The following is a 13,415-nucleotide window of genomic DNA, read 5'->3' on the forward strand; positions in this document are numbered from 1 at the left end:
TCAAGTGTAGAGACAATTATAATTGACCACTAAGTGTAACAACAGCCAGAATTACATTCCAAGAGCTAGAACAATTCATTGTTGTGTTTAAGTTAGATTAAGAGAATCTCAGTACTTAATCATAGTTCCCTTCAAGAACTGAAGTTATTTGAACATATGTGAGGTAGGTACTCCTGATATTTCTAATGTGATTTGTATAATTGAACTTCTTAAGGTAACAAGATGACTGTAAAGACAAATCATTGAAGTAAATGATTTTGCTGATATTGATAAAGAGATATTTTGGAACATATTGCATTTTTTTTAATAACAATGTATTTGAAAAAGTTGTGGTGTTCGTTTGAGTACACTGGATCAAGCATGTTGTGTAATCACGGGTGAGCTCGGATTGAACTTTCATACGGCATGGAGATTGATGGTGGAACAACAAGGCATGGCCCACAGATCTACCTTTCTAATAATTCTATATGTTTATCTTTCTGGAGAATGCACTCTCACATGCATTCATGAATCATACAAGGTGCAGTGTAACAGATTCAAGATATTGCGCTCTCTTCATAGTCCGGTCTACTTCTACATACCCAGAGATTCTGGTAGTGACCATACTGAAGATAAACAAGGGGAACTTGAGATCATAGCATGGAAGTTACTGTTCCTTTGCATTTATTGGTAATGTAATGCATCCCAGTAAAATGTTTGTGCAGTGAAGCTAATTTTTGTTGCAGCTATTTCTGAGTGTTTGTATTCCTTATACATGTCTGAGCATAGTGTTTCTAGGACGGTGTTGTAGTTGTGCTCTAGGGTGTTGTATTAGTTGTCTGGGTAGTTGGGTGTTGATTTTTTTTAACGTAATGACAAGGACCGTTGGGGTTGAAGCTTTCTGTAACACGTGCTATTGTCTGGTGGTCTTTCATTTATATATTTCATTGTGCTGGTAGTCTTTAGGTAAGGTCTGTGTACAGCTATGACAAAGCACAATGCACTGCTTTTGTTCTTTGTAGCTTATTGAGATTTGTGTTGGAGAGATTGGGGGCCTAGCATAATGGTATAGTCCATGTTGCATTGTTTGTACGCGATTGTTATTATTTCTTAATGTAGATGAAATGTAATAAATATGATAGTGCTATGTTTGTATTTTTATTATAGTTTTATGTATGTCCTGAATGTTGTAGTGTTTTATCTTTAATGAGTATGATATGTTTTTTTATTGTTATGTTGGTTAGCTGTAATCAGTGCTTTTGATGTTGTGAGTCATTTGGAAGGCAATGGGTTCGTAGACATTACTTTAAGTCAATTGCTGTGGAGCTAAATTTCTAGATAATTTAAATTGGGCAGGAGTAGTTATACAACACTGCCTAGAGAATGTGTGTGTGTGCATGTGGAGGGGAATGTAGATGCAATGTCATTCAAATAGGTGACTGTCTGAGTTCATTATATTTCATTGTAAATATTTTTGCTTTGTTGAGTATGTTGGGTGGGAGTGGGTTTATGTCCAGCCTTAAATTACACAATTTAAATGTTGTCGGGCTTCAGTATGATTAGACAGCAATATAAATGTCAATATCACTAATTATCAGGTCATCCCATAAGTTCTGTCTGAATTTTGAATAAAGAAAACAAGTGATCAAATGTTATATTTAATTGAAATTTAATAATTAATGCACTTTCCCTGATTATCTATTACTTCCTTCCATCAATTTACACACACATGTGCATGCATGTACACACAAACACATGTATACACACACACACACATGTGCATGCATACATGTACACATGCACACACACACGTACACACACATGCACATGCACGTACACTGAAGGAGTAAATCCTACATCCATTTCAGCGAATGTCTGTTGCAGTTGTTCAATTAGTGAAGCTATCTACTTGCTGTATTGTAGTGCAAGAAGATGACTGCTCTTCTACTACAACATCCTCTGTTCTGTTGAACTTGCTGACTAAATGACAGTTCTACTTTAACCAACTTGATCCACCTGTCCCTTTTTCTCTCATAAACCCATGTATCTCTAGGTCATTGAACGAAAGACTTTGACAATTACTTTCCCTTCAGAACTGTATATCTCTGTAATCCTAATATTTCCCCCTGACCTCTACTTGCGAAGATCTGTTGAGGCAAGTGAAATCGAAATCAAATTCGATGACTGGCATCTGTTCTAGTGGAATGCTAAGAGTACCATACAAATGAGATCGTTGCCAGAGCAACAAGCTGGCCTCCATGTCAATGGCCTATCAAAAACACCATTCGAGTGTGATTGTTACCTGCATCACCTTACTAGCACTTGTGCTGGTGACACGTGAAAAAAAATTCAAGCGAGGTCGTTGCCAGTGCTGCTGGACTGGTTCCTGAGCAGGTGGAACCATTTGAGCATGACCGTTGCCAGTACCGCCTGACTGGCCCTCGTGCTGGTGGCACATAAAACCACCCACTACACTCTCGGAGTGGTTGGCATTAGGAAGGGTATCCAGCTGTAGAAACTCTGCCAGATCAGATTGGAGTCTGGTGCAGCCATCTAGTTCACCAGACCTCAGTCAAATCGTCGAACCCATGCTAGCATGAAAGCGGACGGTAAAGGATGATGATGATGATGTCAGCTACTGATTTAGAGTTCACATTAATTGTAAACCACATTGACCTCACCTGAACAGTTACTTAGACCGAGTTACTTAAACCAACCCTTTTTGTACCATGGACCAGTTTCATGTAAGACAATTTTTTACACAGATCAAGGGATCATGTGCATAATAAAGCACAATAAAGTGTATATTATATAATCTAATTATTACATATATAATACATATATATATATATGATGGACTCTCCTACCAAGAGATAACATATGAGTGTTCAGCTTTTGCTGGACAGTCTGTACAAATGGTTTGTTTATAATGGTCAAATCTATGTGCCATACATTGGCTCACTCCCTCCATCAAATCAATGTTGCCTGCACAGGTGCCTGATGTATCCCATGTCAGTGGTTGCAGAGGAACATAAGATGAAGTTTTTGCTCAAGAAAGACAACACACCACCCAGTCTAGGAACTGAAACAACGATCTTGTGATCATGAGTGCAACACCCCAACCACTAGGCCATGTGTCCTATATAATACATATGTAATTAAAAAAAACCTGCAGATTGTGAAAGTCGATAAAATAGAAATTACATTTAAAAATTTGTTCTTTTTGTACAACCTGATACAAAACGATCCATGGCCCAGTACTGGTTCATGGCCTGGTGGTTGAGAACCCCAGATCTAGACCAGAACTTGACCTTTCCATGAAAAAATGGTCTCATAAAAATATGGTTTGTACCTTTCTTTCCTAAAATGAGACAAAAAACAAAAGAATGAATGAAACAAAATAATATATGAAGCTGTGAGTGGAATAAGATAAACAAATTTTTTTTCTTTTCATGTGACACAATAGTCATGTGAAAAACCTGTTAAATGTCACAATGTCATTCCTCTTAACTCTGGAAGAATATAGTGACCTAAATATATTGTTTGGCTTAGTAAATTAAAACTTTTAGAATATGATCAGGCTACAAAAAAGAAATATTTAGTTGTACTGGAGCACTTAAATGATAGAAAAATAATTTTAAAGTTTAAAAAGGGGTGGGTTGATGATGTAGGAAAATGAAGTGATGAGAGGGTCATCATCAATGTTTGAGACAGTGATATGTTCAAAAGAATTTGTAATAATGACACTGAAGGTAAAGATGATAAAGACGAATATGGCAACAGTAAAGAAGGTGAAATAGTTAAGAGGGCAAGAAATAGGAGAGTGATAAAAGAATATACTCAACCATAATTATCAATAATGTTCACAGAATTCAACAATGCTACAATCAGCATATATATAATGATTGTAGTACAAAACTCAAACAAAATATTTAGAGGATCTTAAAAAAATATCCTTTCAAAGCAACATGAAAAATACAGTGCTATTAGATCAAAAAATTCAAGAGAGAAATCTAAAACTCAAAGCCTCAAGGTGAAACCAAATGATAAATGTACAACAAAAACGTTTGCAACCTGATGAAATCACTGCACTCACCAACTGCTATAACTACTTGTACTAATACTTATTTCTTTACTACCCACAAGGGGCTAAACACAAAGAGGATAAACAAGGGCAGACAAACGGACTAAGTCAATTATATCGACCCCAGTGTGTAACTGGTACTTATTTAATCGACCCCAATAGGATGAAAGGCAAAGTTGACCTTGGCGGAATTTGAACCCAGAACGTAACGGCAGATGAAATACCACTAAGCATTTCGCCCGGCGTGCTAATGATTCTGCCAGCTCGCCGCCTTTACTTGTACTAATACTGTCAAATTCCTAGGATTTGTGTGGGGTTTAGTGGGGCCAGAAGTATAGAGTTAGTGACATCATGTGAATGGCCAAGGAGCCTTGCCAGAAGGACAAGAGAATGAAGAGAAATGTGTTGCATACATCATAGACAAGAACGTTCAAGTTGTACTTGGTCGTTAGCAGTGGACAGGTGAGTGATGCTGGAAAGGAGAGTCTGCGATATTGGGGAATAAGGTGAGCTGTTAACAGCATACCCTGAAAGGAGATGCCAGGAGCAAGTTCAAGGGAGAGCTGGAGAAATGGACTGAAAACGGTATTTCAGTCCCTTGGAATGAAGAGGTAAAGAGCAGGGTGCTGTCACTAATGGCAGTGGTGCAGCCAATGGAAACAAATCCAGGCTGGTACTGGACTATCAAGAACTGATCAACTGTGTATCGTGCCACACAGACAGCGAGGTTACTGATGTTTGTGGGGAAACATTACAAGAAGAGAGGTAGATGACAAGAGCTCCTACGATTGTCAACTTGAAGTAAGCATACCTGCAGATACACCTGGCTGAGAAATTATCGACATATCTGCTGATAAGACATAAGGGCCAGACATACTATTTGACCATGCTGGTTTTGGGGCTGAATTCAGTACCAAAGATTATGGCAATGGTTCTCAAGTTTATTCTGGTAGACAAGGTGAAAGAGGCTACCAATTCCTATATTGATGACATCTTAGTGGATGAGACCCCGGTGTCAACAACAGAGGTCATAAGTCACTTAAAGAAGGTCAAATTAATGGCTAAACCACTGGAGGTGAGGATAGAAGGAGCTGCACTAAAGCACAAGCTACAAAGAGACAAAGCAGGCATACTGGTGGTTTGGTGAAGAAATGAAGTTCCAGATCTGGACACCAGCGTGAATAGATGGGAACTGTCGATGTGTGGGAGACTGGTGAGTCACTATCTGATCATGGGGTGGCTCCAAACAGCATGTTGCTATGTCAAGGGACAAGCAGACAGGGAGAGCTGGAGGGGAGTCAAAGTGGGAGAGAGGATGGTGGTTATTATGTGGGAGATTTTAGAGAGGGTAAGAGCATAAGACTCAATAAGAGGGAGCTGGTATGTGCCCAGAGTAGAAAGTGGTACCCTATGATGTGATGCTAGCAGCATAGAGATAGGGCTTGCTCTGGAAATAGAAGGCAATGAGGTGGAGGATGCAACCAGGCTTAGGAAAATGAATGATTGCAACCAGATCGATGTGACTAAATTGGTTGAGGTGCTGAAGGGAGTGAATCTGGCCCTGATACAGGGGCTGCATGTTATCGAGATTTAAACTAATTCAGCCACTGGATAGGTGGGATCTGTGACTACCAATGAAAGGAAGCTATGAAGGGAAGGGACAACAGAGATGTTAATAAAGCACTGCCTAGAGATTCTGGGAGAGAGAGTGGTTGAATTTGGCTTGAAATTGAGCCCTCAGAAAGGAATAAAGCAAATGTCCTAGCCAAGGTGGAAAAAGCCTGTCTGAGTGCCAGAGGATTTGGAGCAGGGGATAGCTGCAGTGTATTAGCTAAGCTATTTGGAAGTAAGAAGATTGCATACTATGCTTCATATGGGAGTGGATAAGGCTCTGTACCTAGCCAAGAAAGTTTACTCTGACATTACTAGACAGGGCATTCAGATTGTGGTAGGGAGTTGTGACAGATGTCAATCCAATGACACTACTCTGAGTGTGCACAAGATGGAAAACATACCAGTGGAACACAACTGGAAATGATTGGCAGTGGATGTGGTGCACTACCAGCAGAGGACGTATGTCATGAAAGTCAAATGCAGATTGGGGCAGATGGCAATATGGAGGGGAATCAAAATGTACTGCAGATGAAGTTGCATGATTCCTGAATGAAATATTTCTGGTGCATGTCCCTGTGGCTGAATTACTGATGGACAATAATACTGCAGTTTGCTCAGAGGCTCCGAAGGAAATGCTCAATAAGTGGAATGTGAACTGCTTCTTCAGAACAGTGTATAGGCTGAGTGGAAATGGAATCGTGGAGAGGGGACATATCTCACCAATTGAGGCAGTATTTTAGCATAATCTGTTCCCCTGGTTAGGACAGGTAGAGGAGTTGGTTCTACAAATAGCAACATTCAGATATGAATGGCAACATTCATGTACAGTATCACAGCAACATTCATTCCCTACCTGCGTGAAGGCAGGTAGGAGATGAAGTCTGGATTGAGTCCCTAAATGTGCGCTGCATGTCTCAGCAGGGAAAAGGAATAGTAACAGCTGTTAATTCTCAAAAACAACATGTCTTGGATGTTCACAGGAGGAGGAGAGGATGCAAGCAGTACTCCATTTCTGGGAAGGTCACAGTGGATGAGACATACACCCAGGTGGATGGCAGATTTTGACATGGGGTGAGGTGATGAGATGGTCTTTGAGATCAAAAGGACATGTAGAGCAGAGTGGAGCCAGGAGTATAGAGTCAGTGATGTCACACAAACGACTGAGGAGTCTTGCAAGGACAGGAGTGAGGGAGATCATGTGAGAAAAGTATAACTTGTGTGGGCTTCTTTTCTTTTGAGGCTGCCACTCAGGACAGACATGATAACTGTAAGTTCAGGGATATGTAATTAGGTTGTGGCTAGAGGTTAGGCAGTCAGAGCTCCCTCAGACTTATCCTGGCTGGAAAGGGTCAACGTTATGAGAAGACCCATTAGGTACGCTTTCTTCCCCATATCACAGTTTGATAGCTGGATCAAATAAACAATTCTAAAACTCAACAAAGACCCAGGTGAAGTAACATCCTACATACCCATCACTTTGCTTTATATACTCTCAAACATTCTAGAAACACGAATCTTTGACACCACTAACCCACATATCTCCTATCAAAATCATAACAGAGATTCAGATATCATACTCAATAACCACACAGCTCACTAACCAGAGAGAAAAGAATACTTGATGACTTCAACAATTAAAAAAATCTTCTAAATGTACCATTCTAACTACCATTAGCATCAGCAAAGTTTTTGATTCCATTCCCCACTGCCATCCATTCATACAAAAATACATAACACCATCTTAAGAAATAACACAAAACACTTGCTAATAAACTACCTGTGAGGTTGCCAAGACAATGTAATATCCAAGAACAATGCTGCTTGCTTACTTCCTCTTGTCTCCCCAGAGCACATAAAATTCAACCGACCATCAACAACATAGATATACTGCACTCACAAGAGAAGGTAACATTTTAGAAGTTACTTAGAACTCCTCCAGAACATACACAGAAGACATTGTAAAGAAGTGCCAAATTTCCAGAGTAAATCTGTGGTATATTTAGAACAATAGATTTATGAATTGCATCTAGTTGTTAGACTGACTACCTATATGCCAACGGTCTGCTCAATTAATGTTGACCTCAAGCTACACAGCAATATGGACAGCAAGAACTATGAAATATCTGTTTTGTCTTTTCTAATATTAGTTATTCATGGAATGTCAACATTATCGTCATCATTGTAGTGGTGGGAATAGTAGTATGTCTACAGAAGAGGTGGAGTATTGATGGTGATGATAATATTGTAATTGTGGAAAGAAAGACTGATCACAGAGGTGTCACTGTCATGCAGTTGCTGCTGGTGGTGATGGCAGTGGTGTTAATGATGGTTGTAGTGGTAGAAGTTGTAATGGTAATAATGATGGTGATGATGGTAATGATGACAAAACATTAACACACATGACATGTGATAAATACTGGTTCTTTCTATTACTTTTCAATCCTGTTCTCATAACGAACATAGCTTGTTTGATGGATAAATAAGAAGTATTACAACAAAGAATGCTTATTACAAGGATATTATGGGGCATGGTACCAAAAGAAAAATCACATTGGAATCTCTAGAAATTAAGTATGCATCAGATGGTGGCAGACACTTGTGTGCAAGGAGTTTTAAGCATTAAATGTGTTACTGCATGCTATCCATTCCACCTCTGCCCATAATAAAAACCAGAGCTTTTCTCTAGCTAGTGAGAACCAAAATAGGTGTGCTTTTATGTGCCCTCGTGCTGGTGGCACGTAAAAGTACCCACTACACTCTCAGAGTGGTTGGCATTAGGAAGGGCATCCAGCTATAGAAACTCTGCCAGATCAGATTGGAGTCTGGTGCAGCCATCTGGTTCACCAGACCTCAGTCAAATCGTCCAACCCATGCTAGCATGGAAAGCGGATGTTAAATGATGATGATGATGATGATATTACTCTAAAAATTAGTGTTGTTGTCTTTTCTAGGACCTTAGTAGAAAACTTGAACTCAGTACAGTAGACTAATAAACATGCATTAATTATACTATGATACTTTTTATAGTTTATTTAAGGTAACAAATTGGTACAGCAAGTGTTGTTTTGTTTACTGCCCTGTAACTTAGCAGTTTGTCAAGAGATTTGATCAGATAAGTACCAGACTTCAGAATAAGAATTGGGGTTGATTTGTTTTTAACTGATTATTCTCTCAGGAGAGAAAAACAGTACTCATGACATGACTCCAATTAACAAGTTATTGTATTAGACTGACTAGATTTATGAAGGTGACCTAATAAACTTAATATGCACCTATTCAACAAATGGCAACAAGATGGGTATAACAATTACATGCAGCTTTCGCCTCTCTCTTTTATTCTCTATTAATACTTTCCTTTATTAAAATTTCAATCTCAGGAGCAATGAGAAGATAAATACTTTAATTAGCCACAACATTTCTGTAATTGATATCACTTATCTAATAATCAGTCACAGTCAGTGTATATAGAGTCAGCTTTTTGTTGACTAGGCATTCTAGACTGTAGACTATGCTGTCTTGTGTGGTTGTTAGATCTATCTTCTTCTCTAGCTGTTCTTGTGTCAGATAAGCTGTTAGTTTGCAATAACCACATTAAGCTATGACAATAACATTAAGATTCATTTGAGTTTCCAAATATTTTATTTACTACTGCACTGTATTTACAGATGTGCATGCATTAATTGATGACATGTGGACCTAGTGGTTAGGGTATTGCATTCACAAGGTCATAGGTTCATTTCCAAGACTAGGTATTGTATTGTGTTTTTGAGCAAAACACATCGTTTAATGTTACTCTGCAGTCACTTAGGCATGTGATATATAGTATACACACACACACACACACACACACACAAACTCACACTCACACTCACACACACACACAGACGTCACCTTTGTGGTGCTTTGGTGACTGCAAGATGGCAGTGTAGCTGAAGATTGATGGACATTAGCAGAGAGAGATAGTCACCTAGGATTTTATCCTTAAAAACGAAGCTTTTCTCCCTCCATAGTTTAAAGAGATCTTAGGCCAGCAGTGTTTAGGGTCTGAAGAAATGCCATAAAGCCAAGCCCCTTATGAGCAAGAAACCCAGGGTAACCCCATAAGCCAGCCTACCCCACTATAATATATATATATATATATATATATATATATATATATATATAATATATATATATATATATATCCTCATCATTTAACATCCGTTTTCAGACTACCTATGCTGAACTATTGAGAAATCTGCAGTTTCTCTATCCAGCTTACAAGTTCAGGTTTATACCTGTAATTATTGGGCTCTGGGATATGTAACACACTGCTTAAATACCAATCTTGAGAAATTAGGCGTCTCAAAATCAGAAAGGAGAAAGCTAATTCAAAGACTACAGATCCACTTCATCACTGGAACTGTAAAAATCTGCAAAACTTTCCAGAAGTTTATCATTTACATATATATGACCATGTCTGGATATGCAACTATATACATGGGAATACATACATAAAACAAAACATACAAATCTGCATGTATACATACATGCATGCATACATACATACATACATACATACATACATACATACATACATACATACATACATACATACATACATACAAACAAAAATATCCTGTTGTTGATGTTGAAATTCCAATGAAGGAATCTTGGATCTAGGTTAGAAACCAGCTCTTTCTCTATTGGCAAGAAATCTTGAAATAAAACTGAACAATGACATACATACATACATACATACATACATACGTTCATAGCTACGTACATACATACATACATACATACATACATACATACATACATACATACATACATACATACATACATACATACATACATACATACATACATACATACATGTGTGCATGCATATATGCATGTATGTATTTGTGTGTATGTGTATGTATGTATGTATGTATGTATGTATATTTCAGTTTCAGCTTTTCACTCAATGGAGAACATACAAGATAGAATTCCTGAAATGGCTGCTAAAGTTTCCTCTGAACTTGACAGATGTATAGCATTTTGGTTAAAGCATTCACATGATGAAAATAATGGGTAAGTGTTGGCTTTTGATATCTCATATAGCAAATTTAAAAACATTTATGTTTCCTGATACTCCTGAATTTTATACTTATCTAATCTTTAGTCAGCCCTGATTGAGCAGATGTATATTAAAAGATATCTCAGTCATGACCATCCCATCTTCTTTTATCAGAAATATTTTAGCTTGGACAACAGCCTTATTTAATGTGTCCTTTCATTTTTAAGACAGTTGGAAGTGATTTGGGGGATATTTGGCTGCAATTTCTTTCATATCTTGTAATGATAGTTAGGATCTTTTGTTGGCTCAAAGTACTCCTGCTTATTTATGAAGATGTACATTTAGTCTCAGTTCCTACTACTCACACTAGGACACTGAGTACTAAAATCCTTTCTGTAACCATCAACTTATGACTGTTACAAACAACCATGATCATCACAGCTTATTGTCTACTTGCCATTATCATAGAAGTGGCAAGTGTCATTAATACCATATTATTAGTCCCCCCCACCACCACCACAATATCTAACTGTCAAAGCCATACACTTATTATGCTAAAATAGCATTGGAAAGAGTAACAACAACTGCTGTTGCAAGTAACTAAAGTGATTTTCAGTTGGCTGGCATAATTTGTAGATCTAGATGCCTTTTTTTCTCGCTAATCCATCAGTGGATATCTGATTCTTATCAACCAACCAAAGTGGAATAAACAGACTTATGTGCCTTGCAAATGGTAGGACCCTTTAACATTCAGATCATTCTGTCAAATGTAATTGCTTATTTATTCACGGAGTGGCTGTGTGGTAAGTAGCTTGCTTACCAACCACATGGTTCCAGGTTCAGTCCCACTGCATGGCATCTTGGACAAGTGTCTTCTACTATAGCCTCGAGCCGACCAAAGCCTTGTGAGTAGATTTGGTAGACGGAAACTGAAAGAAGCTCGTCGTATATATGTATATATATATATATGTGTGTGTGTGTGTATGTTTGTGTGTCTGTGTTTGTCCCTCTAGCATTGCTTGACAACCGATGCTGGTGTGTTTACGTCGCCGTCACTTAGCGGTTCGGCAAAAGATAGAATAAGTACTGGGCTTACAAAGAATAAGTCCCGGGGTCGATTTGCTTGACTAAAGGCGGTGCTCCAGCATGGCCACAGTCAAATGACTGAAACAAGCAAAAGAGCAAAGAGCAACTGTTTTGAATAAATCATGCATTATATTGTAACTTTAAGATTTTGATGAAGCGATTGTTTATTTTTAGAAAGACATCATCAGGTAGGTGTCAGAGGCCAGATCTAATCAGTTTGAACATATAGCAGGTAAAATATTTGGGCCAGATATAACTAGTTTAAATGCTAAAGGATGAACCCCAAAATCTTGCTGCAACATCTGAACCAATTACCATATTGTTATTAGTCCAGCACCCTATTTTCATAAGCATTTTGCTTTGATGATCTGACACTCTTACTGGTTTTAGCCATTTGATTGAAGATATGTTAAGGTATGAAGCCATTGATTTGGATAGAAGAAACTAAATTTTTTTTTTTCCAATTCTGACTGTTTTCTTCAAGGGTATTAATGAGATAAAGTATAGTATTCCACCATCCACCACCACCACCACCACCACCACCACCACCACCACCACCAGCATCATCATCATCATCATCATCATCATCATAATAATAATAATAATAATAATATAATAATAATAATAATAATAATAATAATAATAATAATAATAATTAGTTATAGACTTGCTCTACTGAGAACTTGCCATTACGATATAGTGAAAATTCATGGTGTTTTCTTGAACTTTTCAGAGGATTCTTTACATGCTTAGGAAGAGATGGTTCAATCTATGATACAACAAAATATGGATGGATACAAGGAAGACAGGTAAAATCTTTCTTACCCATAGCTGGTCTGAGCAACCATACAGAAGCGCTTTGTCAGTTTGTGCAATTTATTTATTATTTTATGATGTAGAACTTTGAAATCCATATTTTTGTTAGACATTTGCATTGTTTATATAGGATCATTCATTTAAATAATTCTCTTGAATTTTCCTTTTAGGTTTGGACTTATGCAAAGCTTTACAATGAATTTGAACGATTTCATCGTGAAGACATATATAATGCAGCAATCAAAGGTAAACCAATTTAATACCTATGATATAATGAAATAATCAACAAATGTATGGAACACTGCATGTAGCTAATCCCTTGTATGTATTACATTTTTCATATGTATCATACATTTTGTTATAGGTGTCCAATAAACCATCAATGGTTCACAGTATTTCTGATAGTGAGTGTTTGTATATTGCAGATGGAATAAATACCACAAGGTATTTTTGTTTGACACATTTATCAGTAATTTTTTCGCCAATGTCTATATCTTCTTCTGATATGCACACACATACAGGCACGCATGCATGCACGCACATGCATGCACGCACACACACCGTATACACACAGAAAACAGACTTCACACAGTTTCCATTTTCCAGATCTTATTCATGAAGATATGGAAAAAGACATCATTTACTCAAGGCCTAACACAGTGAAAATGAACCCAAGAATACATGGTTGGGTGACTAAGAAGCAGCCTTTTAATTACACAACCATGACTGTACATAAGTAGAGGGAAAATGCAATCCAGACTAGTGAATATAAATGGTCCAATTTTACCCCAT

General features: G+C 37.7%; 1 protein-coding gene across 3 annotated transcripts in view; it reads left to right on the plus strand.

Annotated features, from left to right (window-relative positions):
- Positions 1-13,415, plus strand: part of LOC115219033 (N-acylglucosamine 2-epimerase-like) — a 31,805-nt gene continuing 18,390 nt past the window's right edge. Inside the window, exons 1-4 of one of the 3 annotated variants that reach the window (XM_029789083.2) lie at positions 1-163; positions 10,612-10,735; positions 12,541-12,616; positions 12,794-12,869. In XM_029789083.2, coding sequence (XP_029644943.2) covers positions 10,629-10,735; positions 12,541-12,616; positions 12,794-12,869 — 259 coding nt within the window. In that variant the 5' untranslated portion in view covers positions 1-163; positions 10,612-10,628. Of the gene's footprint in view, positions 164-9,135; positions 9,427-10,611; positions 10,736-11,982; positions 12,222-12,540; positions 12,617-12,793; positions 12,870-13,415 lie in introns of those variants that run through there. The other 2 variants (XM_036513297.1, XM_036513335.1) reach the window with 2 other exon arrangements.

Source organism: Octopus sinensis, linkage group LG1, assembly GCF_006345805.1.
Source record: "Octopus sinensis linkage group LG1, ASM634580v1, whole genome shotgun sequence".
NCBI lineage: Eukaryota > Metazoa > Mollusca > Cephalopoda > Octopoda > Octopodidae > Octopus > Octopus sinensis.